Here is a 27,650-nt window from a genome sequence, read left to right as displayed (position 1 = left end):
CCTGCATTCCACCTCATGGATGCTTTCGTGCATACAGATGTCCCAGTCCAGTAGAAACTAACTCCGAATTTAAGTACATATGAGAAAAGGCCTTCGCTGTCATGCAGTGGTCACCAAAGTTAACTTTTATGATAGATTAGAGGTAATGTTTTTGTCTTTCCAGCTAATTTGGAAAACCATGACTGAGCTTCTATAAAATGTAGCACAGCGAACTTTAAGTAAGCTAAAATCATACATGTTTGTTCCTGTTGGAGTTCATGCACTAATCCAACATTCCATCCATTTTCTAAACCCACTTATTCAAGTTAAGGGCCGCAGTGGAACCTATCCCAGCAGTCACTGGGCAAGAAGCGAGGTACACCCTGGACTGGTTACGTTACTTTTTAAAAATGGGTCCCATAGTGGATAAATCTGAAAACGGTGCCTTTGCATTTTCGTGTGTGAATTCAGTACGCAACTTTTGTGAAATGACACCCCAGTGTCCTGATGATATGACCTACCCTTGAGAGGAGCTTCACTATGCATGTGCAGTTCTCTCTACCCCAGACTTTAACACCTCCCCCGTCAAGTTTAGCTTCCTCTCTCTTAACGCGCAACTGTGCATGCACAGCTCTTTCTACCCCAGACTTTAACAAGTGCCCACGTCAAGTTTAGCTTCCTCTCTCTTTGAATGAATGAATGAATGAAAACTGTTTATTTCAAACATTTGATACAACAACAAATACAAGATAGATCAGTGAAGACAACAAAAAAAGTTCCTACTGTGTACCCAACATGTCCGAAAAGGGGTAGGGTGAAGCATCAGCTTATTTATCCCTACCCCTTCTTCCACATATACACATAGATTCCTACACACCTAAACTGAGATATATATATATATATATATATATATCTATATAGATAGATATATCTATATAGATAGATATATATATATATATAGATATATATATATATAGATATATATAGATATATAGATATATATATATATATAGATATATATAGATATATATATATATATATATATATATATATATATATATATATATATATATATATATATAGATATATAGATATATATACACACACACACATAAATATACACACATATATATACACACAAACATAGATATACACCTACACATACCTACTTACATACAAAATACTATATATTTACAAGCCGAAGCAAAAAACAAAAACACCCTAACCCTCATTACCCTTCCTCCTCCCTATACCTAGAAAAAAAACATTTTTGTACCGCTGTTTGAACTGGTTCATGCGTGGACATTGTTTGAGCCCCACTCCCAATCTGTTCCACATCCTCACCCCGCAGACAGAAATACAGAAACCTTTTAATGTTGTTCGTGCCCACTGATGCTTTAAATTAAATTTCCCCCTCAGACTATAATCCCCTGATCTGTTAAAAAAACATTTTTTAATATTTGCTGGAAGTAAATTGTTTATTGCTGTATACACGATTTGTACTGTTTGAAAATGAACCAAGTCTGTGAATTTTAAGATTTTGGATTGTAAAAATAGTGGATTTGTATGATCTCTATAGCCAGTATTATGAATAATTCTTATAGCTCTTTTCTGCATTACTGATAGTGATTGTGTTGTACCTTTATAAGTATTACCCCATACCTCTGCACAGTACTGTAAATATGGTAAAACCAGTGAGCAGTAAAGAATGCGGAGTGAGTTGTGGTCCAGAACCTTTGTTTAGAACTGAAATGCTTCTTGACAGTTTACTTTGTATATGTTTTATATCAGTCTTCCAGTTCATCTTATCATCTATTATCACCCCCAGAAACTTATTTTCATGTACCCTTTCAATATCTACCCCCTCGACTTGTAACTGAACCTGTATGTCTGTATTACAATAGCCAAATAACATGTATTTTGTTTTACTTAAGTTTAATGATAATTTGTTTCTGTCAAACCATATTTTCAATTTTCCCATTTCTATACTGATCATCCTCAGTAACTCCTGCAAATCCCCCCCTGCACAAAAAATGCTTGTGTCATCTGAAAATAATACTAATTTTAATATTTTGGAAACATTGACAATATCATTTATATAAATTAGAAAGTTTTGGACCCAATACTGACCCCTGTGGGACGCCACAAGCATTGTCCAAGCATGATGATGTATATTCCCCCAACTTCACAAACTGTTTTCTGTTACTTAAGTAGCTTCTCACCCAGTGCAACACCAACCCCCTAATCCCATACTGTTCAAGTTTATTGATTAATATGTCATGATTGATTGTATCAAAAGCCTTTTTAAGGTCTATAAATATTCCAACTGAATGTAATTTGTGGTCTATGGCGTTTGTAATCTCCTCAACTGATTCTATTAATGCAAGTGATGTTGAACTATGTGCTCTGAATCCATATTGACTATCAGTAAGTAATTTATGTTTATTTATGAATTTGTCGAATCTATTATTGAATAACTTTTCTAATAATTTGGAAAATTGTGGAAGCAAAGAAACAGGTCTATAATTTGTGAAGTGGTGTCTATCCCCAGTCTTATACAGAGGCACAACCTTAGCTATTTTCATTTGATTGGGAAATTTGCCGGTTTGAAATGATAAGTTACAGATGTATGTTAATGGTTCTACAATCCATTCAATGACCTGTTTTACCACCACCATATCAATTTCATTTAAATCGGTAGATGTTTTATATTTACAATTATTCACAATGTCTATAATTTGTTTTCCATCCACTGCTGTGAGGAACATTGAACAGGGATTTCTTTCTATGAGATTATTATCCCAATCCTCAGGTTGGGAATCGGGAATTTTTTCTGCCAAGCTTGGTCCAATATTTACAAAAAAATTATTATAAACGTTGACTACCTCATCCTTATTTTCCTTCTTAACATTATTATCAATGAAATACTGAGGGTAACTCTGTTTTTTATTACCATTTTTGATAATGCTATTTAATATATCCCATATTCCTTTAATATTGTTTTTGTTATTATATAATATGTTACTATAATATTCCTTCCTACATACCCGTATAATATTAGTTAATCTATTTTTGTATTTCTTATATCTATTTTCTGCCTCTTTAGTCTTTAGTTTTATGAATTCTCTATACAGTGTATTTTTCTTATTACATGCATTTCGTAACCCTTTCGTCATCCATGGTCGAGCTTGGATTTTTTGTTTTTTGTAGTCTTGTTTAATTGGACAATTTTTATAATATAATGATGTAAATATTTGTAAAAAAGTTTCATATGCACTATCAACATCACTTTCACTGTATATCTTTTCCCAGTTTTGCTCCTGTAAATCCTTCTTTAGTGTGTTCATGTTTTCCTCTGTCTGCACTCACCTGTATTTTATTTTCTCCTCTGGCTGATTCCGCCGATGGTTTCTATTATAAACGATGAAAACTGGTAGATGATCACTAATGTCATTGATTAATAATCCACTCACAGTGTTATTCTCAATATCATTGCTGAATATATTATCAATTAAGGTAGCACTATGGGATGTAATTCTGCTTGGCCTGGTGATTTTTGGATATAAACTCATACTGTACATTATACTGATAAATTCATCTGTTATTTTATGCTTATTTGGATTGAGCAGATCAATGTTTAAGTCACCACAAATTAACACAGTTTTTTGATTAGTTTTTGAGAACGTTTTTTCCATACAGTCAGTGAATGTTTCAATACTAGATCCTGGTGCTCTATATATACAGCTGACTAATACATTTTTGCTTTTTTCTTCACATATTTCAATAGTTATACATTCTAATAAGTTATCAATCACAGTTGTCATATTGTCTACTATTTTATAATCCATGCTCTTATCCACATACACAGCCACTCCTCCTCCACTCTTATTCTTTCTGTTTACACAGTTAAATTCATATCCATCCAGTTCAAAATCCATTCCTTTATCTTCATTGATCCATGTTTCTGATATAGCAATTATGTTAAATATTTTTTTAAATTGACTTAAATATTCTTTAATGTTGTTAAAGTTTGCATATAGACTTCTGCTGTTGAAATGGATTATTGATCATCTGTTATCCGTTTTAATGATCCGATTAAACTGTTCATCTGTATAATAGCAACAACTGTCATTGATATTTGAGAAGAATTTATTGTCCAGGTCTATATCGTGCTCCAAGTCCAGTACATTGTGGTCTGTGTATTTAAATGTTCTCAGTTCTACTTTTCCATGATCAGCAATCCTTTGAGTTATATCCTTCTTGTCTCCAGATGTAGATGATGTAGTAGATGAATAAGTTCCTCTGGTCTGTGTCATGGTGTTGTGATGTGTGTGTGTCCTCGCTTTACCGCGCAACTGTGCATGCACAACTCTTTTTACCCCAGACTTTAACACCCCCCCCCCCCCCCCCCCCGTCATGTTTAGCTTCTTCTCTTTACTGTGCAACTGTGCATGCACAACTCTTCCTATCCCAGACTTTAACAACTCCCCCATCAAGTTTCCTTTCTCCTTACTGCGCAAGCACAACTCTTTCTACCCCAGACTTTAACAAGTCCCCACGTCAAGTTTAGCTTCCTCTCTCTTTACCGCGCAACTGTGCATGCACAACTCTTTCTACCCCAGACCTTAACACCTCCCCACATCAAGTTTAGCTTCCTCTCTCTTAACGCGCAACTGTGCATGCACAACTCTTTCTACCCCAGACTTTAACAACTCCCCACATCAAGTTTAGCTTTTTCTCTCTTTACCACGCAACTGTGCATGCACAACTCTTTCTACCCCAGACTTTAACAACTCCCCACGTCAAGTTTAGCTTTTTCTCTCTTTACCACGCAACTGTGCATGCACAACTCTTTGTACCCTAGACTTTAACACCTCACCCATGGAATTGAGCTTCCCCACCAAAGAAAACCCATGTAAGTTTTGTCTTTACGTAAAAATATAGCAATAAGTGTTTTTTCAATATTAAAAAGCAAAGATTGGCATGTACACGCTGTCTTTAAAGCAGAATATTGCAGTTAGATGACAATGCGACAACAGTACATTTTATTGTAGGCTAAAACTAATATTTTTATTGTATTTTTATTGTGATTAACGATTATCGTAATAATAAAAAAAAAATAGCCTTCAGGTTAAGAATACTTACCTTTTTGTAGTGAGTACATTTTACACATTATGTTCGGATGAACAATATATGCATTTATTTGTCATTTATTGCATTGCATTTATCTATTTATTTATTTGGATTGACACAATTCCCAGTCAGCATTGACATTTCCAGAGTATAAGTTGTGTGTTTTGTTTTTTTTATTTTTTTGTTGGTTTTTTTTTTTTACTAGTTTGAGAGGTCCTACAAATTATAGTCTTTTTGGATTTACACTCTGGAAAATATGGTAGTTTAGTTGACTTATGTCGACTAAACGAAGCAGACGTTTGTATGCATGCTCCACATCTTCTTCTCCATTTTTGTGGGAGCGTGACACTGCCACATACAGGCCTGGCATATATACTACAGTGTTTCCAGTTGTTTTCAGTGTTTTCATGTGTACGCAGATAATTCTTGAAACAATGCCATGCTTACAGAACACTTTTGAAAATGACAAAGAAAAAGACCGTATCCGTTTCTGAGTGGACAAGGCTTTAACTCACTGAATGAAAGGTAGTGGTTAGCGGTAGCTTATGCTAAATGTTCATCAGTGTTATCATAGTTAACATTTCACTTCATGGATTAGCAGTACTGAAGCTAAATTTATGGTTAGCTGGGACCACCGCTGTTGCCAGGCAGCAGTTTTGCAAAGAAACACCAAGTAACATTTCTGCCAAATGTCTTTCACAACTCAGATCTCCATAAACACAGTCACACTGTTGCTAAAGCTAAAGCTAAAGCTTGAGGAAGGAGTGGTCCCGCCCCCTCGTCGGATTTTCATTGTCTGGAAATGGCGGAATGAAAAGGACTTTTTTTCCATCAGAATTTTTTCAGAAGCTGTTAGAGACTGGCACCTGGAAACCATTCGACAAATTTATCTGGCTTTCGGTGAAAATTTTACGGGCTTCACAGAGAATAAGACTGTTACTACAGCTTTAAGGACCCCTTTAATGACGCTCGGCGCCGCGCTCCGAGCTGCCACGACGCGGCACAAGCCACTGGACCATTTCTAAATGGATGGCTCTGTGGATACGAGACCATTGTGTGTTCTTTCTCTGGTTATCACAAGAGCTGGACATCAGCCATTTTCCGGCAGATTTCACTTTTAACAAGAGATTTTGTCATGGAAAGCCGCGCGGAGGCTTCACGCGTAAAGACCGATTCGCTTTGGAAGCGAGACAAAGGAACACCTCCGTTTTGGCGTGTCAGAGGACAAGTTTGGACATGCCTATCTTGGCTTTCAATGCTTACCAGCCCAGTAAGTATCAGAGAAATTGTGGAGAGCTGGACATGTCCAAACTTGTCCTCTGACATGCCGTTGTCTCGCTTCCAAAGCGAATCGGTCTTTACGGCTTTCCATGACAAAATCTCTTGTTAAAAGTGAAATCTGCCGGAAAATGGCTGATGTCCAGCTCTTGTGATAACCAGAGAAAGAGCACACGACGGTCTCGTATCCACAGAGCCATCAGCTCAGAAATGGTCCGGTGGCTTGTGCCGCGTCGTCGCAGCTCGGAGCGCGGCACGCCGAGCGCGGCACGCCGAGCGTCCTTAAAGGGGTCCTTAAAGCTGTAGTAACAGTCCTTATTCTCTGTGAAGCCCGTAAAATTTTCACCGAAAGCCAGATACATTTTTCAAATGGTTTCCAGGTGCCAGTCTCTAACAGCTTCTGAAAAATTCTGATGGAAAAAAAGTCCTTTTCATTCCGCCATTTCCAGACAATGAAAATCCGACAAGGGGGCGGGACCACTCCTTCCCAAGGAGATACCGTGACAAGATCCTGAGGCCCATTGTTGTGCCATACATCCAAGAACATCACCTCATGTTGCAGCAGGATAATGCACGGCCCCATGTTGCAAGGATCTGTACACAATTCTTGGAAGCTGAAAATGTCCCAGTTCTTGCATGGCCGGCATACTCACCGGACAAGTCACCCATTGAGCATGTTTGGGATGCTCTGGACCGGCGTATACGACAGCGTGTACCAGTTCCTGCCAATATCCAGCAACTTCGCACAGTCATTGAAGAGGAGTGGACCAACATTCCACAGGCCACAACTGACAACCTGATCAACTCTATGCGAAGGAGATGTGTTGCACTGCATGAGGCAAATGGTGGTCACACCAGATACTGACTGGTATCCCCCCCCCAATAAAACAAAACTGCACCTTTCAGAGTGGCCTTTTATTGTGGGCAGTCTAAGGCACACCTGTGCACTAATCATGGTGTCTAATCAGCATCTTGATACGGCACACCTGTGAGGTGGGATGGATTATCTCAGCAAAGGAGAAGTGCTCACTATCACAGATTTAGACTGGTTTGTGAACAATATTTGCGGGAAATGGTGATATTGTGTATGTGGAAAAAGTTTTAGATCTTTGAGTTCATCTCATACAAAATGGGAGCAAAACCAAAAGTGTTGCGTTTATATTTTTGTTGGGTGTATTTATGTTCATTGTTAGTTGGTTTAATCTTTTCTGTTTTATCAGATTCAATCAATCAATCAATTTTTTTATATAGCGCCAAATCACAACAAACAGTTGCCCCAAGGCGCTTTATAATGTAAGGCAAGGCCATACAATAATTATGTAAAACCCCAACGGTCAAAACGACCCCCTGTGAGCAAGCACTTGGCTACAGTGGGAAGGAAAAACTCCCTTTTAACAGGAAGAAACCTCCAGCAGAACCAGGCTCAGGGAGGGGCAGTCTTCTGCTGGGACTGGTTGGGGCTGAGGGAGAGAACCAGGAAAAAGACATGCTGTGGAGGGGAGCAGAGATCGATCACTAATGATTAAATGCAGAGTGGTGCATACAGAGCAAAAAGAGAAAGAAACAGTGCATCATGGGAACCCCCCAGCAGTCTACGTCTATAGCAGCATAACTAAGGGATGGTTCAGGGTCACCTGATCCAGCCCTAACTATAAGCTTTAGCAAAAAGGAAAGTTTTAAGCCTAATCTTAAAAGTAGAGAGGGTGTCTGTCTCCCTGATCTGAATTGGGAGCTGGTTCCACAGGAGAGGAGCCTGAAAGCTGAAGGCTCTGCCTCCCATTCTACTCTTACAAACCCTAGGAACTACAAGTAAGCCTGCAGTCTGAGAGCGAAGCGCTCTATTGGGGTGATATGGTACTACGAGGTCCCTAAGATAAGATGGGACCTGATTATTCAAAACCTTATAAGTAAGAAGAAGAATTTTAAATTCTATTCTAGAATTAACAGGAAGCCAATGAAGAGAGGCCAATATGGGTGAGATATGCTCTCTCCTTCTAGTCCCCGTCAGTACTCTAGCTGCAGCATTTTGAATTAACTGAAGGCTTTTTAGGGAACTTTTAGGACAACCTGATAATAATGAATTACAATAGTCCAGCCTAGAGGAAATAAATGCATGAATTAGTTTTTCAGCATCACTCTGAGACAAGACCTTTCTGATTTTAGAGATATTGCATAAATGCAAAAAAGCAGTCCTACATATTTGTTTAATATGCGCTTTGAATGACATATCCTGATCAAAAATGACTCCAAGATTTCTCACAGTATTACTAGAGGTCAGGGTAATGCCATCCAGAGTAAGGATCTGGTTAGACACCATGTTTCTAAGATTTGTGGGGCCAAGTACAATAACTTCAGTTTTATCTGAGTTTAAAAGCAGGAAATTAGAGGTCATCCATGTCTTTATGTCTGTAAGACAATCCTGCAGTTTAGCTAATTGGTGTGTGTCCTCTGGCTTCATGGATAGATAAAGCTGGGTATCATCTGCGTAACAATGAAAATTTAAGCAATGCTGTCTAATAATACTGCCTAAGGGAAGCATGTATAAAGTGAATAAAATTGGTCCTAGCACAGAACCTTGTGGAACTCCATAATTAACTTTAGTCTGTGAAGAAGATTCCCCATTTACATGAACAAATTGTAATCTATTAGACAAATATGATTCAAACCACCGCAGCGCAGTGCCTTTAATACCTATGGCATGCTCTAATCTCTGTAATAAAATTTTATGGTCAACAGTATCAAAAGCAGCACTGAGGTCTAACAGAACAAGCACAGAGATGAGTCCACTGTCCGAGGCCATAAGAAGATCATTTGTAACCTTCACTAATGCTGTTTCTGTACTATGATGAATTCTAAAACCTGACTGAAACTCTTCAAATAGACCATTCCTCTGCAGATGATCAGTTAGCTGTTTTACAACTACCCTTTCAAGAATTTTTGAGAGAAAAGGAAGGTTGGAGATTGGCCTATAATTAGCTAAGATAGCTGGGTCAAGTGATGGCTTTTTAAGTAATGGTTTAATTACTGCCACCTTAAAAGCCTGTGGTACATAGCCAACTAACAAAGATAGATTGATCATATTTAAGATCGAAGCATTAAATAATGGTAGGGCTTCCTTGAGCAGCCTGGTAGGAATGGGGTCTAATAAACATGTTGATGGTTTGGATGAAGTAACTAATGAGAATAACTCAGACAGAACAATCGGAGAGAAAGAGTCTAACCAAATACCGGCATCACTGAAAGCAGCCAAAGATAACGATACGTCTTTGGGATGGTTATGAGTAATTTTTTCTCTAATAGTTAGAATTTTATTAGCAAAGAAAGTCATGAAGTCATTACTAGTTAAAGTTAAAGGAATACTCGGCTCAATAGAGCTCTGACTCTTTGTCAGCCTGGCTACAGTGCTGAAAAGAAACCTGGGGTTGTTCTTATTTTCTTCAATTAGTGATGAGTAGAAAGATGTCCTAGCTTTACGGAGGGCTTTTTTATAGAGCAACAGATTCTTTTTCCAGGCTAACTGAAGATCTTCTAAATTAGTGAGACGCCATTTCCTCTCCAACTTACGGGTTATCTGCTTTAAGCTACGAGTTTGTGAGTTATACCACGGAGTCAGACACTTCTGATTTAAAGCTCTCTTTTTCAGAGGAGCTACAGCATCCAAAGTTGTCTTCAATGAGGATGTAAAACTATTGACGAGATACTCTATCTCCCTTACAGAGTTTAGGTAGCTACTCTGCACTGTGTTGGTATATGGCATTAGAGAACATAAAGAAGGAATCATATCCTTAAACCTAGTTACAGCGCTTTCTGAAAGACTTCTAGTGTAATGAAACTTATTCCCCACTGCTGGGTAGTCCATCAGAGTAAATGTAAATGTTATTAAGAAATGATCAGACAGAAGGGAGTTTTCAGGGAATACTGTTAAGTCTTCTATTTCCATACCATAAGTCAGAACAAGATCTAAGATATGATTAAAGTGGTGGGTGGACTCATTTACTTTTTGAGCAAAGCCAATAGAGTCTAATAATAGATTAAATGCAGTGTTGAGGCTGTCATTCTCAGCATCTGTGTGGATGTTAAAATCGCCCACTATAATTATCTTATCTGAGCTAAGCACTAAGTCAGACAAAAGGTCTGAAAATTCACAGAGAAACTCACAGTAACGACCAGGTGGACGATAGATAATAACAAATAAAACTGGTTTTTGGGACTTCCAATTTGGATGGACAAGACTAAGAGACAAGCTTTCAAATGAATTAAAGCTCTGTCTGGGTTTTGGATTAATTAATAAGCTGGAATGGAAGATTGCTGCTAATCCTCCACCCCGGCCCGTGCTACGAGCATTCTGACAGTTAGTGTGACTCGGGGGTGTTGACTCATTTAAACTAACATATTCATCCTGCTGTAACCAGGTTTCTGTTAGGCAGAATAAATCAATATGTTGATCAATTATTATATCATTTACCAACAGGGACTTAGAAGAGAGAGACCTAATGTTTAATAGACCACATTTAACTGTTTTAGTCTGTGGTGCAGTTGAAGGTGCTATATTATTTTTTCTTTTTGAATTTTTATGCTTAAATAGATTTTTGCTGGTTATTGGTAGTCTGGGAGCAGGCACCGTCTCTACGGGGATGGGGTAATGAGGGGATGGCAGGGGGAGAGAAGCTGCAGAGAGGTGTGTAAGACTACAACTCTGCTTCCTGGTCCCAACCCTGGATAGTCACGGTTTGGAGGATTTAAGAAAATTGGCCAGATTTCTAGAAATGAGAGCTGCTCCATCCAAAGTGGGATGGATGCCGTCTCTCCTAACAAGACCAGGTTTTCCCCAGAAGCTTTGCCAATTATCTATGAAGCCCACCTCATTTTTTGGACACCACTCAGACAGCCAGCAATTCAAGGAGAACATGCGGCTAAACATGTCACTCCCGGTCCGATTGGGGAGGGGTCCAGAGAAAACTACAGAGTCCGACATTGTTTTTGCAAAGTTACACACCGATTTAATGTGAATTTTAGTGACCTCCGATTGGCGTAACAGGGTGTCATTACTGCCGACGTGAATTACAATCTTACCAAATTTACGCTTAGCCTTAGCCAGCAGTTTCAAATTTCCTTCAATGTCGCCTGCTCTGGCCCCCGGAAGACAATTGACTATGGTTGCTGGTGTCGCTAACTTCACATTTCTCAAAACAGAGTCGCCAATAACCAGAGTTTGATCCTCGGCGGGTGTGTCGTCGAGTGGGGAAAAACGGTTAGAGATGTGAACGGGTTGGCGGTGTACACGGGGCTTCTGTTTAGGGCTACGCTTCCTCCTCACAGTCACCCAGTCAGCCTGCTTTCCCGGCTGCTCGGGATCTGCCAGGGGGGAACTAACGGCGGCTAAGCTACCTTGGTCCGCACCGACTACAGGGGCCTTGCTAGCTGTAGAATTTTCCACGGTGCGGAGCCGAGTCTCCAATTCGCCCAGCCTGGCCTCCAAAGCTACGAATAAGCTACACTTATTACAAGTACCATTACTGCTAAAGGAGGCCGAGGAATAACTAAACATTTCACACCCAGAGCAGAAAAGTGCGGGAGAGACAGGAGAAGCCGCCATGCTAAATCGGCTAAGAGCTAGTAGCTGCGCTAAGCTAGCGGATTCCTAAAAACACACAAAGTGAATAATGTGTAAATAATTTAGAGGTGATTCAGCAGAGAGAGCGCTTTAGTTAAGGCACGTAAAGATTACATTGTGAAACAAATCGTTATCTAGATCAATCTAACTGCGCAGATTAAACAGCTAACAGATACAGAAAAACACCGCTGTGCTCCGGAACAGGAAGTGATACAATACCGCAGTGAGAGCCAACCACCAGTAGAGGCAAGCAAGAGGACAATTCTTTTTGTCCGATTCTCTAACACTGTACTGTGGCATTATTAGTTATTATTACTATTATTGCTGTTGCTATTATTATTATTGATATATAATTAAAAATAAATGAATAAAATATTACAATTTGTAATACATTTGACCCTTTTACGACAACAAACGCTGAGCCATGAATTATTATACAGAAAACAAATGCACACAAATGTGCTGACAGCTGCAACAGCTTAATGCTAACTTTAACATTGAAAACGCCATAGACATGCTAATGCATTAGCACTGGTCCCGATTGGTTCAAGGTTCAAAGCAAAGCCGCGCTGCAGAAACAGTTGATTTATATGGAAGAAACAAAACATTTGCGGTGAAACAAAGCTATTTAACAACTAATTGATGACTGAATTAGTTGACAACTATTTTAATAATCGATTAAATTGGTTAGTTGTTTCAGCACTACTAAATACGTCCTCTTTCTGTCAGATCCCGAATGGGATGTGTGTGTGTGGGGCAGAGTGTTGCCTGTGCGCCTGGACTAAACCATTGTACAACTGTGCAGGAGTGGGAAGGGTCCTCAGAGATCTTTCAATATTATTGTTAGAGCAGAATTATGTTTCGCAACATTTATACATTCATTCTAATTATATTCTTTTACAACATGAATTGTATGGATATTAATAACATGAAACACAAAAATGTATTTAATGCCAGTTTTTTTTTTTTTTGCCCCCCCCCCCAATGCTCTGGGCCCTGGGTACATAGTAACAAGTGGTTAATGCACTTGGTTTCAGTGCGGCAGGTTCCTGGTTCAAATCTCACTCCTGCCACATTTCTCCATGTAATGTGAGTTGCGTCATCCGCCGTAAAACTTGTGCCATGCAGATCCACGTCGGATTTGCTGTGGCGACCGCAAGTGCAAATGACAGAGCAGCCGAAGGGACTTACTATGAGATGACCTCTTGAGAAGCCCGAATAATCCTGCTGACCAAGTCAAAGGCATTCGTTAATTTCAATTCAATTTCAATTTATTCAATTTATAGGACGCCAACTCACAACACCACCACCCCATGGCACCTTACACAAAACAATTCAAAATGGGTTAAAAAAGCACAATTAAAAGATTAAAACAAGGACACTAAAACAGTAAAAAAAAAAAAAAAAAGAAAAAAGAAAAAGAATTTTAAAACAAATACAAGCACAATATTCTAACCATAGATCAAAGTGAATAGACATGTCTTAAGCCTGGTTTTAAAAGTCTCCGCAGAGTCCAGCTGTCTAATTGCAGAATCGTTAGCTTGATGAAGGTGATGTGAAGGGGTTTCTTTAACTGTCCCAGTAAGAAATTCAAGTCTATGGTTGATCTTTTGGTCCTCCAGGTATACACAGACAGCAAGTCTGTGTAGTCTGTCTGAGACTACACCCTGACAAACTCCTTACCAACAACGCTCAGGAGAGAAATCCCCCAACAGCTGTAGCAGTTGCTGCGGTCGGCGTCTTTCTCCTAGAAATCCAGACCATGCTCCCTGTGACTTTTGGTTGTTCCTCAAACTGATGGAGAACCTCAGGCGCAGACATTTTGAAGACCTTATGAATATGAAGGAGGCTGTGACAAGGGTTCTGGGCACCTTCACTTTGGAGGACTACCAGGGGGCCTTCGAGAAGTGGCTGGAGTGCTACAACAAGTCCACTGACTTCAGAGGATCTTATTTTGAAGATTAGAGATTTATACTTTTTTGAAATAAATGAATATCTCCTGAAAATGTTTAAAAACATCTGGAATGCACATTGTAAATATGTGGCACATGTCTTGAGGGATATAATCTTCTTCCCAGCACTGACAGATGATGAAAGATTCCTGTCCTTTCACTTGTTTTGATAATCTCAGATGGGATGCCATGTTTTCCTGCAGCTTTGCTGCATTTCAGCAAATCACCACTTGGCTACCAAGTGGTTACCTGTGCTATGAGGCAACTGTGACTCACATAAGAGTGATATATACAGACAAGGAGAAAAAAGTGCTATAAGGGAAACTGATTAAATTTTAGTTAACTTTGATGCACCAGATCAAGCAAAAAAAGGTTTTGTTTTGCTAATATCCCATAAATATGTCTGCCATCTGCTGGATATGTCTGGGATGGTTGAAGAGATTACTTGTCATCACATGCTAGATGGAAATTAGGAGCAGGTGTGGTTGCAGTAACATGTAGCTTAAAATGAGCTTATTTGTCAGTTTCTTTTATTTCCTTAGCTTATACGTCTGGCGGCCACCTAGGCCACCGCTGCTTGTCCGTAGGCTTTTGACCATGTGAAGGCACAATATACACGGGTATATTGTGCCTTGTAATCAGTGATGGGTGTTTTTTTTACTATTGATTGATGTTTGAAAGACTAAGTAATTAATTGATTAAAAATAACGTATTAATTGTTAACATATTAACTGCTGGTTGCAGCCACAGATAATTCATTGGGGGTTTTTGCTTTCTTTCTTTCTAACAATAACTGTGCAGCACAGCCATGCTTCATCTTCTCGCTGCTTTACAAAGCTTTTAGATTTATTTTCTTGAACTCCCCGTGTCAAACAGATTTATTGTGGGAAAAATCCTCCACTGCACGGCAAGTGACAGATTTCATGTTTCCAGCAGAAGCAACAGCACTCAGAAATAAACAGAAATACAGCCGGCTGGTTTAGAACGGGGAGTGACAGACACGCTCGCTGATCACATGCAAGAATCCAACAAAAATTCAAACTTCATCAGCAGAACATCAGAGGGAATCAGACAGCCGCTGTGATGAGATTAAAAAGCATGTAACCGTGATCGGAAGAATAACGTCAGAAAAATAAGGATCGCCACTTCAAAGTGTGCTGCTGAGACTTAAACAGAATGCAAGAGTTCCTGTTTCCATGTGAGAATCAGGTTAGGGATTATAGAGGAGAAATGGAGAAAGACGTGCGAGTACTGCAGTGTAAATTTTGGGGAAACCCAGTTTGACATGACTTGGACTTGTGAGAACAAATACACACACACACACACACAGAAAACATTTCCCAGGCAACACTGCCATACAGGGAGTAGAGGAAGAGCGTTTTGTGCCTCAGGCTCGGAGAAAACCCGGACTACCCGACTACCAACAGGCCCCTGGAGCATCAACGGTCATCGCTAATGGCCTCCAGACAACGTGTCACCAAACTCATACTGACATGCAGCTTAGGCTGCTTTAACAGCAGACGCAGCAGCAACCACATCATTTACTCTAAAAACACACACACACACATACTTTTCTAAAGTAACTTCCAGGAGCAATTTATGTATTTTCATTCTGTCAGACCAAATATACAAGGGTCAGCTGAAAGATTCTGCCTCTAGTGAGATAACATCAATAACAATCGAGACATGTGAAGGGAAACTGGTGCGAGAATAATCCTTTATGTACTGACACATCCTGCAGTTTTAGGCATGTGCAGAGTTTCTTTCAACACATGGAGAGTAGTCAGTAAAAAATGGCGATGCGGATGGACATGTGTTTGAAACGACGTGCTGTTACGGAGCGTTGTGCATCTGTTCATTGAGGAATGTGTGGATGTTGGAGCAGGTGGTCCAAGACACTGCAACAGTCTCCCTCTTTCGTACACACACAGCGCAACACACCTGTGCCCCAGCCCACAAAGTCCTTTAATATCGACTTTCATTCTCCCTCAAAAGTATCCAGTGACATTCATGACTCCATCAGCTCTTCCCAGGCATCCCTCTCTATCCCAAAGTCAGAGGACCCAGAGGCACAGAGTAACTGTCACTGCCAAGATCAATGAAAGTCCTACAAATACACTTCTGACGACAAGTCCATGAAGTCAATGAAAACCTGGTCTTCACTTAGGCCAATCACACAGGTTCTTCACTACTTCACAGAATACTTTAATGATACGACTGTGATACCAGCACCATATCTTGACCAGCTCCTGACCTTGGTGAATTGCTATTTTGATGGTGGTCTCAAGTGAAAGGTGTTCTGGCTAGGAAACAGATCTGCAGACAAAACATCAAAATATGCAAGCAGTTGCAGGGGTGGTGGCCAAGTGGTTAATGCACTTGGTTTCAGTTCAGAAGGTTCCGGGTTCAAATCCCACCCCTGCCACATTTCTCCATGTAATGTGGAGTTGCGTCAGGAAGGGCATCCGGCGTAAAACCTGTGCCAATTCAACATGCAGATCCACCTTGGATTTGCTGTGGCGACCCCAAGTGCAAACAAGGGAGCAGCCGAAGGGACTTACTATGGCAATACCAGACAGGCTAGATGTGGGGAAGTCATTAAGCTGAATCCCAAACTGGGCATTTTGTTAAAATGCATCCAAGGGCGTTGGCAGCAGGACGTATTTGATGGCAGAGGAACAATAAAGCATCACCAGATGGTATGCAGAGGAACCACACCATCGGTCAGCAAATGGCATCACCAGACACAAGAATTGTCACTTTGGGTCAACATGCACGTTGACCAGGTCTGTGGCACACCTGTGCACCACTTGGAATGAGATGTGGAGGTCCAGAGAGGCAGACAGGTGGAGACGCAACAACACCTTCTTTATATGACCGTGCATGCCGTTATGCTGGGTGAGGTAGGATGCCATTCTCTTGCTGGTCCATCAACGGTCCTGCCAGATCGAACACACGGTCTAGCAAACAGTCAGATTCTGTAGAGACTTTCAAGCACAGACTTAGGATGCTCTTATTTCCATTTTGTATGGCTAGCATACTGGCATAGTATGTTACTATGCGTTTTACTCTTTTAATTAATTCTATTAGGAAACAGAGCGGGCTGTGACCTCAACTTTATCTAAATTCTGGGTCTTTTAGTGAAGCTTAGGGCTAGTGGCCGGTGAACACCTTAGTATTTCTTCTGTTTTTCTTGATGCTTAATGCTGACAACTTACACTGTATCTGTTGTCTTTCTGAGGCTTGATTCTCCTTTTTTTCTTTTCTCTCTATTTGAGGTGCAGCTCCATCCAGAGATGGGTGTAGTATCTGTTCCAGAAACCGTCCTGTGCACTGGCTATATTTCCTGTATGTTCGTTTTGTGAATTGTTTTGTAATTTGTGTCTGCAGTATGACCCAAGCAGAGGGTCACCCCCTTGAGTCTGGTCTGCTAGAGGTTTCTTCCTCAGAGGGAGTTTTTCCTTACTACTGTTGCTCTGGGGATTGGTAAGGTTAGACCTTACTTGAGTGAAGCACCTTGAGGCAACCTTGTTATGATTTGGTGCTATATGAATAAAAATAAATTGAAATTGAACGGCTAACATCTGATTTGATGGACTGCAGAAGAAGAAAACCAGACATGCACCACAGCATCCTTCATTGAAGCAGCTGAGCACTTTGTTTATGCACAGCTCCCCCTCTGACCCCCCAATCAGGGCCGTGACCCACAACAAGGCTGTGCTTGGTGCCTCCCCAACTGTGGACCCGAGGAGGTCAAAACCCCATGTAAAAATAAGACGCAGACCAGTTATTAAAGTTTTATATTTTTGGATCATTTCAATTCAGTTACATTGTAGTTTGATGCACCATGCACATACACACGCAAAGTGTACGTGCAACATAAACCCGCTTATATAACACAAATCTGAGTATGGCACCAATCAAAGAACAGGAAATTTCTTTGTTCATCTTTTGACCAGGTTTTGTGGTCTATGGGGTAACCGCTTACTGCTGACTCACAAAAGCTGAGCTGCACGTGACCACGCCTCAGTTTAAGACCAACACGCTCATGACCGCACAGATAGTTCCAAGTATATGTGATGTTTAACCAATGTGGGCACAGGGTGCACGTTCGGATCATGGATTTGTAATGTACAGATTCACCACAATTCTGCATAAATAGTCAAGTGTGTCAGTCAAATCTGTGCTGTTGCCGGGTCGACTGCCTTCCGTTAATGCGCCCATCTCCATGTGAAGTGAGCTAACGGCTGCACGCATTGACCTCGGATAAACACTGCAGCCCTGTTCCTGCTAATCAACAGTGCAATTCTAACAATGAATGCTGGGGAGCATTTTTAATGACAGTACACATCCATACAAGCCAAAGAAATGTGAACCAGGCGAGACACAGGCTGTTTAAACAGTCTCGCCTCAGATAACAATCAATAAAGCTTTGTGTGTGGAGCGCGGCCGCAGCAGGCAGGCTTCAGCAGCAATTAAAAGGACAATACTTTATATGACGAGGCTGAAAGCTTTGTAGTCAAGACAAAAACAGAGCATGTTGTGGTTTACCGTCCATCCAGAAAGTATTCACAGCGCTTCACTTTTTCCGCATTTTGTTATGTTACAGCCTTATTCCAAAATGGATTAAATTAATTTTTTTTCCCCCTCAAACATCTACTCACAACACCCCATAATGACAACATGAAAAAAAGTTTGTTTCTTTTTTGAAATCTTCGCCAGTTCATTAAAAATAAAAAAGTAAGAAATCACGTGTATACGTAAGTACTCACACCCTTGTTCAATACTTTGTTGATGCACTTTTGGCAGCAATTACAGCCTCATGTATTTTTGAATATGATGCCACAAGCTTGGTGCACCTAACTTTAGGCAGTTTTGTTTATTCCTCTTTGCAGCACCTCTCAAGCGCCATCAGGTTGGATGAGGAGCGTCGGTGCACAGCCATTTTCAGATCTATCCAGAGATGTTCCATCGGATTCATGTCTGGGCTCTGGCTGGACCACTCAAGGACATTCACAGAGTTCTGTCCTGAAGTCCTGAAGCCACTCCTTTGATATCTTGGCTGTGTGCTTAGGGTCACTGTCCTGCTGAAAGTCACCCCAGTCTGAGGTCAAGAGCGCTCTGGAGCAGGTTTTCATCCAGGATGTCTCTGTACATTGCTGCATTCATTTTTCCCCCTCAATCCTGACTAGTCTCCCAGTTCCTGCTGCTGAAAAACATCCCCACAGCATGATGCTACCACCACCATGCTTCACTGTAGAGATGGTGCCTGGTTTCCTCCAAACATGACGCCTGGCATTCACACCATAGAGTTCAATCTTTGTCTCATCAGACCAGAGAATTTTGTTTCTCATGGTCTGAGAGTCCTTCAGGTGGCTTTTGTCAAACTCCAGGTGGGCTGCCATGTGCCCACCTGGAGTTACTAAGGAGTGGGTTCTGTCTGGTCACCATACAGGTCTGATTGGTGAATTGCTGCAGAGATGGTTGTCCTTCTGGAAGGTTCTCCTCTCTCCACAGAGGAATGCTGGAGCTCTGACAGAGGGACCATCAGGTTCTTGGTCAGCTCCCTGACTAAGGCCCTTCTCCCCCAATCACTCAGTTTAGACAGGCGGCCAGCTCTAGGAAGAGTCCTGGTGGATCCAAACGTCTTCCCTGTATGGATGATTGAGGCCACTGTGCTCATTGGGACCTTCAAAGCAGAAGAAATGTTTCTGTATCCTTCTCCAGATTTGTGCCTCAAGACAATCCTGTCTCAGAGGTCTACAGACAATTTCTTTGATTTCATGCTTTGTTTGTGCTCTGGCTGTCAACTGTGGGACCTTATATGTAGACAGATGTGTGTCTTTCCAAATCATGTGCATTCAACTGAATTTACCCCAGGTGGACTTCAGTTAAGCTGTAGAAACATCTCAAGGATGATCAGTGGAAACAGGATGAACCTGAGCTCAATTTTGAGCTTCATGGCAAAGACTGTGAATACTTATGTACATGAGATTTCTTAGTTGTTGTTGGTTTAATAAATTTGCAAACATCCCCAAAGAACTTTTTTCACATTGTCATTATGGGGTATTGTGCGTAGAATTTTGAGAGGAAAAATTACTTTTATCCATTTTAGAATAAGGTTGTGGCATAACAAAATGTGGAAAAAGTGAAGTGTTGTGAATACTTTCCAGGTGCACTATATGAAGGGCAAAGGGGGTTATTACTCACTAAAACATCAAAATGAAACTGTCCACTGGACTGTAGTCCTCTGGGAAAGTTGGAATATCTGCCTGAATATTTCAGAGAGAAAAATGAAGTGTAGAAAAAATATAATTACAGGAGGACTGGGGTTAAAGAAAGTTTCAAAAATTAAATTTGCAGAAGAGGAAAGTTTGAACACATGCTGTTTTTCTCAGATGGAGGCCTTTTTCATCTTGGAGGAAAAAAAAATATATATATATATATGAACATCTGTGTTTTGTTTGAATTGTGTATAACGGCACACACACACACTTTGGTTTATTGATGTCGTGCTCATGGTGGGGTGGGCGTGTCCATGCTGAAGATTAACACATGGCCAAAGGTGGTTTAGAGTCTTAAAGGTGGACAGAAGCACAACATTCCATCATCCGGTTCCCACAGACCACAGATAAGAAACTCTTGTGGCTCCGGGGCCCCGGAGGACTCTGACCCCTGACTTGGCAGGCTCACACAGATTTACACTTCGGGTCGAGGCAAGGTCTAAGGAAAAACAAGATTCTTTCACAGACTGCCCACTTCAGGAGATACTTTTAGCTTTTGGAATGTTTACGGCACCCGAAAAAAATCCCAAAGGCAGGATCCTGCACTCAGTCCTCTGACTGGCTGTGTCACCCCCCGACCAGGTCAGGATCAAAGTACACAGCTTCCTTTCCCGACATGGATCTGGCTCCAGAAGAAAGGATCGAGTCTTGTGGCTGTTACTCGCGACTCTGAAATTCTTTTTTCCCCCAAAAAGAACATATTCATGCACTGCGTCCCAATTACACAAACAGACTGACAGATGAATAGTTGCCAAAGAAAGACTCTTCTTGTTGCAGAGTTGCTGCTGACTTGGAGTTTTCATTATGGAACAAAATCCCCCCCCCCAAAAAATAAGGCATTTAACAAATAAGGAGTTTTGTGACTTTATGTTTCTGATGCCTTTGGACTGATGTCCCCAGTAGTTGATATTCTTTGCTGAACATATTTTATACCTCAAAGATTTTTGACAGCAGCACGGTGGCGGGTTAGTGGTTAGCACTGTTTCCTCACAACAAGAAGATCATGGGTTTGATTCCCACCTGTGGGACATGCAGGTTAGGTGAACTCAAAACTTAAAATTTTCCATAGGGTGTGTGATTGATTGTCTATATGTGAACTGTGACAGACTGGTGTCCTGTCCATGGTGAAGCCCACCTCACACCCTATGACTGCTGGGATAGGCTCCGCCCCTGTGACCCTTAATTGGAGTAAGTGGTTGAAGATGAGTGAGTTTGAGTGAGATTTTTGATTTCAGAAAAGCCTCTGAAACAAAACATCATATTTCTACAAGTTTATGACGGCAAACTGCACTTCTTGTTGGTCTCCAAGATGTTTCACCAGTATGTGGATGACTGAGGACCATCACCAACAACATATCACACCCGACTTTTGGGTGAAACATTGACAAATGAATGTGGAAAAAATCCTGTCCGGTTGAAGCTGGATGACTATTTCATCTTGGCAAAGTTGCAATCATGCTACATGTTTGAAACCGTTTGATGCAGTTTTGCATTGATAGCAATAACTGCGCGTGAATAGCGGGTTTGACGCCTATAATTCTGATGCTACCAGATCATCTCAGTCACATTTTACAGAATCTTATTTTTTGCTTTCTCAGACCTGCTAACGACTTCACATTTTGAATTTCTTCTTACTGTTTCCCTGCTGCAAGCACCAGCAAGTGAAATGTGCAAAACTTCAACTACTAGCATACGTTGGCGTGGATAGCAAGAGGTTACTTTACATTAATGCACACGATGTTTAATGATAGATTATAAAGATTCTAAATGTCACCATGAGTTTTTTTAACATCATGCTTGACTGTTTAATGGAGCCAAACTTCACCTTATTTGTTTCAGTACAATGTCTTTCACAGTGACGTTCACTAGTTAGCATGCTAACATCTCTGTAAGACGTCTTGTAAATCGCTTCAGAGGAGTTATCTTGTTACAAAAAACAGCTTTTTTAGATTTAGAAGTGTTTATTTTTTGCTAACTTGTGCTTTTCCATCTATATTAGAAGCTCAAAGCACTTTACAGTAACACCTCACATTTACCCATTCACTCACACACACACACACACACACCAGTTTCAGGGTGCTGCCATGCAAGGCGCTCACTACACACCAGGAGCAACTTGGGGATTAAGGACTTTGCCAAAGGGCCCTTAGTGATTTTCTGGCCAGAACGGGGTTTGAACCGAGGATCCTCTGGTCTTAAGCCCACTGCTTAACCACTAGACCATCACCTCCCCAACTTTTTCAAAATAAATTGAAAAATGCCGACCATATTAGATTTATTCAGAAATAAGATGTTTCTATTTTCTGCCATCTTGGTTTATTTTGTTGGTGCGAGCAGTCAGGTGACCTCACGCTGCCTTTCACTCAGATTGGCAGTCGTCATGTTGCGTTGCTCAGCATTTGAATTACATAGACTTCTCGCCTATTTTGGCCCCGCCTACCTTGCGGCATAGTGACCGTTGACTCTTGTCTCTGCAAACGCCCACTCCTATTATACATGAATGACAAGTCATCGCTTTGCCTCTGTTGCTTGTAGCTAATCTAGCGAATGGTTACTTTTATGGATACGCATCCTGGAAGCAGATGGTTTGAAACTTTATCCTTAGCTTGAATAAACCTGGGAGGTGTCATGAGGTTTTCTGATCTCTGTTTCTAATTCTTCTTTACTTTGTGTTTCATGTGTGTGAAATCTCCTTGGTTCAGCCGTCCAGGATCTGAGGTGGTTCTGTGGTGTGATGTGACGATGTGCAGCACCAGGGCTTGATCCCAGACCTGACCTGCCCCTCGTCATTACAAACAGGTGTGCGTTGTGTTTCCAAGCAAAATAAAAGGTCTTTCAATATATGGCTGGTGATAGATATGTATTCTTACATTATAGGCTCGTCTCCTTACTTATGCAAATGTATTTTCTTCTTCTTCCTTCCTCAGCTACCCCCATTAGGGGGCGCCACAGCAGATCAATCATTTCTCACCCTGTCCTCTGTATCTTCCTCTGTCACACCAACCACCTGCGTGTCTTCCCTCAGCACATCCATAAACCTCCTCTTTGTCCTCCCTCTTCTCCTCCTGCCTGGTGGCTCCATCTTCAGCATCCTTCTCCCTATATACCCTGGGTCCCTCCTCTGCACATGTCCAGACAATCTCAGTCTAACCTTGCTGGCTTTGTCTCCAAACCGTCCTACCTGTGCTGTCCCTCTGATACATTCATTCCTAATCCTGTCCATCCTCGTCACTCCCAATGAGAATTGCAACATCTCCAGCTCTGCCATCTGTCTTTTTTTTTTTTTTTTAGCGCCACCATCTCTAAGCTGTACAACATAGCTGGTCTCACTACTGTCTTGTAGACTTTCCCCTTCACTCTTGCTGGTATTCTTCAATCACAAATCACTTCTGCCAACTTAAATATCTAAACTAATTGCAATATTATATAAAGATATTTTAAATCATTCTTAAACCATGTACTGTATATGTTCAACTGTGTGGGAAAATACTCATAAAACAAATATTAATTCAATATTCATTCTTCAAATAAGAATTGTAAATAAAACCACCAACAGAGAAACAAGCAGCTCACTGTTTATCAAATCAAAAGCACTAAAATTTCAAGAACTGGTTGACTTTTCAATGAGACAAATTACAGATAAAAAAAAAAAGCAAAAATTCCATTATTGCCCAACAGGAACCAGAGGCTGTTCCAGATGGCAAAAAGTCAACATGATTTGACAAGAAATTGTATATTCAAGAAACACCAGTGAACAACACTAAAGGTCTTTGTATCACAAAGTAACTGTACTGATGAAATGGAAACATACCCAGCATTAAATACATTTAAAATAAGTAGTGAGTGCACACTGCATGGCTGGCAAGGAACAGGATGTGCATACTGTTCTGTTTACTTTATACTGCTTGTTTACTTTTGCTGCATCATCAATATTTGCATCTGGTGAATTGATAAGATGTATAGATGGTGAAAATTTGGATGGGGGTTGATATATCACAATTATTATCAATGAAATATAAGGAAAGGGGTACGATTTGATAAGTTTAATACTTCTTCCTATTCATTCTTGGACATGAATTATTTATTGAACTGAATGTTTGCTGTGAAGTCATTAGTGTTTTGTTTTTTTTAAACCATGTGGAATCACCAAGAAAAACAGTAGTAGTTGAATGACAATCTGTCTTATTTTACTGTTTTCAAAATTTAAAAAATGTAGATATTTTGGCACTGAGGTTTCTAGGATTAATCTCGGTGATATGGGTTTTTTTGGGAGGTATGGGGGATTACGAGACCGATATTAGAGAGCAAAAAAAAAAAAAAAAAATTACAACACAGATATATCTGCTGATATAAACATAAAAAAATGACAATGACTCCCAACATTTCATTATCAAACCCATATGACAAAGAAATATAATTCAACCTTGATGTTTTTCAGTTTAAAGATGAACTTTATTGTTAAAATAACTAAATATAACCAGTAACATCTCAGTGTACATCAGATTGGCAGTTGTCGTGTCGTATCGCTCAGCATTTGCATATAATATCCTGGTCCTGTTTAGCTGGTGGTGTAGCAACCACTTGTCTTTTATAGCGGTAAAATGCCCACTCTGATTGAAGATGAGTGGCAGCGGGTCGCTTTGCCACTATCTCTTAATTCAACCCAGTCTCATGGCATGTCGTGATTCAGCAGCACGAAATATACATTAATCTATTGGTTCATCATATTGTCACGAAAAGTGTTATGGTTAAGGTTAGGGTTGGGGTATAGGAGAAGGGTTAGTAATACTGAATTTAAAAAAAACCATCACAAAAATTTGAATCATTTCATGACGGGAGGACAAAAAAAACGTGAGACTGGCCTGCTTGTAGCTAATGTGACCAAGGGGTGAAGGGGTCCTAACCATGTTCGACAGCAATGCGCACCAGTTATGTTGGTGCGCTCTCTGCTGGATAAGCTAGGTAGTGACACCAATTCCAACAGTCAAAAGTGTTTTTTGCATTGTTTATTTGGTAAAATAAAAGTTTTCTTATTGGCAAAAATAACAGATAACACAGTAAAGCTTCGTATCGGCCAGTGTCACTGACCAGCCAATTTACCTTCCAGACTCTAATCTCAGCCATCCATCAAGGGATATGACTCAAATTTGACACACTGGTCCTCTACACATTGGGCCAGCAAATACTAAATTTTCATCATAATCATACAGGACCCCCAAAAGTAATTGCTGTTCAAAATAATGGCACGGTTTCCCCACATGGAGTTTCTGGAGCCCCCTATTGCTCCTCTGTGGCCCATCTCCTTGACATTTAGCTCACGGTTTCACCTCTGCTTTGGTCAATGAATGCTTAATTTTTATCACGATCTGATCAGAACCCTAAGTTACTGTGCTTCAAGGTTCGCCTCAGTCTGAGCCCGTGATGACCAACTGTCTGACTCAGCAATTCAAAGCTGTTTCAAAGAAATCACCCAAAATCAGACAGCACTGACAGGACTCTGGTCAAATGGTTAAAGTAATTATTGATAGTTTCAGGGGCATCCTGACTGAGTGATCCATGCGCCCAGTCCAGCGTTCTCCCCCACACACAGCTGCCTGACCCATAGGAAGACAAACCACACATGCACTCCGGTTTCTACTAAAAACACAATGTGAAAGTGATCTGCCTGCAGGAAAAGTTGCAGAGGGAAGCTGGAGGCATCCGGGGAGAGACACTCCAGGGCTCCCCCCGGGGGGGACTGATTTATTGTCAGTTTTTGAGAGATGATGCACAAACGGTTTTACCTGAAGTGTCCCACATATTCAGCTCAATCCGGTGCTTCTCTATCTCAAAACTGGCTGTGTAGTTCTCAAACACAGTGGGCACGTAGCTCTGGAAATAAGGAAAGGACAAGTTTCACAGCAAATCTGACTCTGCACAGATCTGCAGTTTTTTTTTGTTTTTTTTTTAAATCTGGTGAGTCAGGTGCAGGAAGCAGATGTGTGGGATGCGCTCACCTCTGGATAACAGTCTTTGGCGAAAACGTGCAGCAGAGCCGTTTTTCCACATTGCGTGTCCCCGACCACCACGATCTTACAGCGGCTGGCTGAAGTGTCCATGCTGTGTCCGTCAGAAGTGAGTGATTGACGCGTGCGTCAGCTGCATCCAGCATCCGATACGAGCCACGACTAAAACCAAAGACAGGAACTTTCAAACGAGCACCTCCGTGCGCTTTTCTCCTCCTCCTCCGGCTGCTCCAGCTGACTGACTGAGCACGCACGCGACCCTCCCTGGAAACCCTTTGATCACTGGCCACGCCCACTCAATAGTCACGTCTGTGCCACGTCATAGATAATAGAGAGTGTGTGAAAGCACGCTTTGTGTATGAACCGACAAAAAACTGTATGGAGCCTGTTTTAACAACATTTAACATTTAATAACATTTTTGGGTAGAAAATATTAGATTAATAAAGTCATAAATACAAAAATAAAATAGTATAAAATAATACTTTTGAGCTCATTCTGGAAACTTCATGAGAAATTACCTTGATAATAAGGCAACTATGCTGAGCTGCTGATAAAAATGATCTATACTTTTTATTTATTTTTATGATATTATTAAGTCCCCTCACTGGCGGTTCTACACTGAATTACTCCCGGGGCAAGACTCCCCTCTGAGCGCTGCGCCCCCCCACCCTCACCCCCCCAAAAATGGACAAAACTTTGCACAAACAGCCACTTTTTCTTATTTTCTTAGTATTTTTAATATTTTAGAAGTGCCCCTGAAATTGCAATTGAAATTGACATCAAAAGACAGCAGGCTACAATATAACTCTTATACAAAACATCCATGAATTGCAAATTTGAATAAACATGCCCTCACATGCTAAATGTCTGTCATTAGACGCCTTATTAATTTGTCTTTTAGGGAGGAATGATTAACACTTTTATTAAGGTACATATTTGTCTCAACATTTAGCTAAATATTTAGCAAAACCGGCATCTGAGTCCCCTAATTTTATAAATGCATTATATAGTATTTTGGGATAATTTATTGAGATTTGTTTTGAAAGTCAGTGTGGAATCTATTTGAATTTTAAGACAAGCTGAAGAAAAGTTAACTAGGAAATATTCACATTTTCACCTGAAATGCCCTGAGTCAGATTTTTTTTTTTTTTTAAGGTGCTCATTTTTCACACTCATACACTCTACGAAATGCAACACAGGGGTTTTGAATGTAATTAATACTATTATTTTCAATATACTTGCAATTGTTAATTTTAGGGATTTAAGTAATAATGTTTCATTTGATTTAATTAATTTCAACTACAGTATTGTTTTGCACTTAATTGACAATGTTATGTGGAAAAACTTACCTTAACTTTATCAATTAAATCCAACCTTTTATCTCTTAGACTGTATATGGTGGCT

At 40.5% G+C, this 27,650-nt stretch overlaps 1 protein-coding gene and 1 long non-coding RNA gene across 2 annotated transcripts in view; both read right to left on the bottom strand.

Annotated features, from left to right (window-relative positions):
• rnd2 (Rho family GTPase 2) overlaps window positions 1-26,392 on the bottom strand; it is a 106,391-nt gene extending 79,999 nt beyond the window's left edge. Inside the window, exons 1-2 of the mRNA XM_034190899.1 lie at window positions 26,237-26,392; window positions 26,024-26,111 (exon numbers count right to left, since the gene is read on the bottom strand). Of these exons, the coding sequence (XP_034046790.1) occupies window positions 26,024-26,111; window positions 26,237-26,338 (190 nt within the window). The 5' untranslated portion in view covers window positions 26,339-26,392. The remainder of the gene's footprint in view (window positions 1-26,023; window positions 26,112-26,236) is intronic.
• On the bottom strand, window positions 16,924-22,211 carry LOC117528284. Its single transcript, XR_004565723.1, has 3 exons — window positions 22,101-22,211; window positions 17,842-17,844; window positions 16,924-16,934 (listed from the first exon to the last, which is right to left on the bottom strand). It is a non-coding gene; the product is annotated as an uncharacterized LOC117528284 (long non-coding RNA).
• Window positions 26,393-27,650: the final 1,258 nt, after the last annotated feature.

The sequence above is a fragment of the Thalassophryne amazonica genome, chromosome 16 (assembly GCF_902500255.1).
Source record: "Thalassophryne amazonica chromosome 16, fThaAma1.1, whole genome shotgun sequence".
Classification (NCBI taxonomy): Eukaryota; Metazoa; Chordata; class Actinopteri; order Batrachoidiformes; family Batrachoididae; genus Thalassophryne; species Thalassophryne amazonica.
The sequence above is the reverse complement of the archived record's forward strand: the minus strand, read 5'-3'. Positions and strand labels throughout refer to the sequence as shown.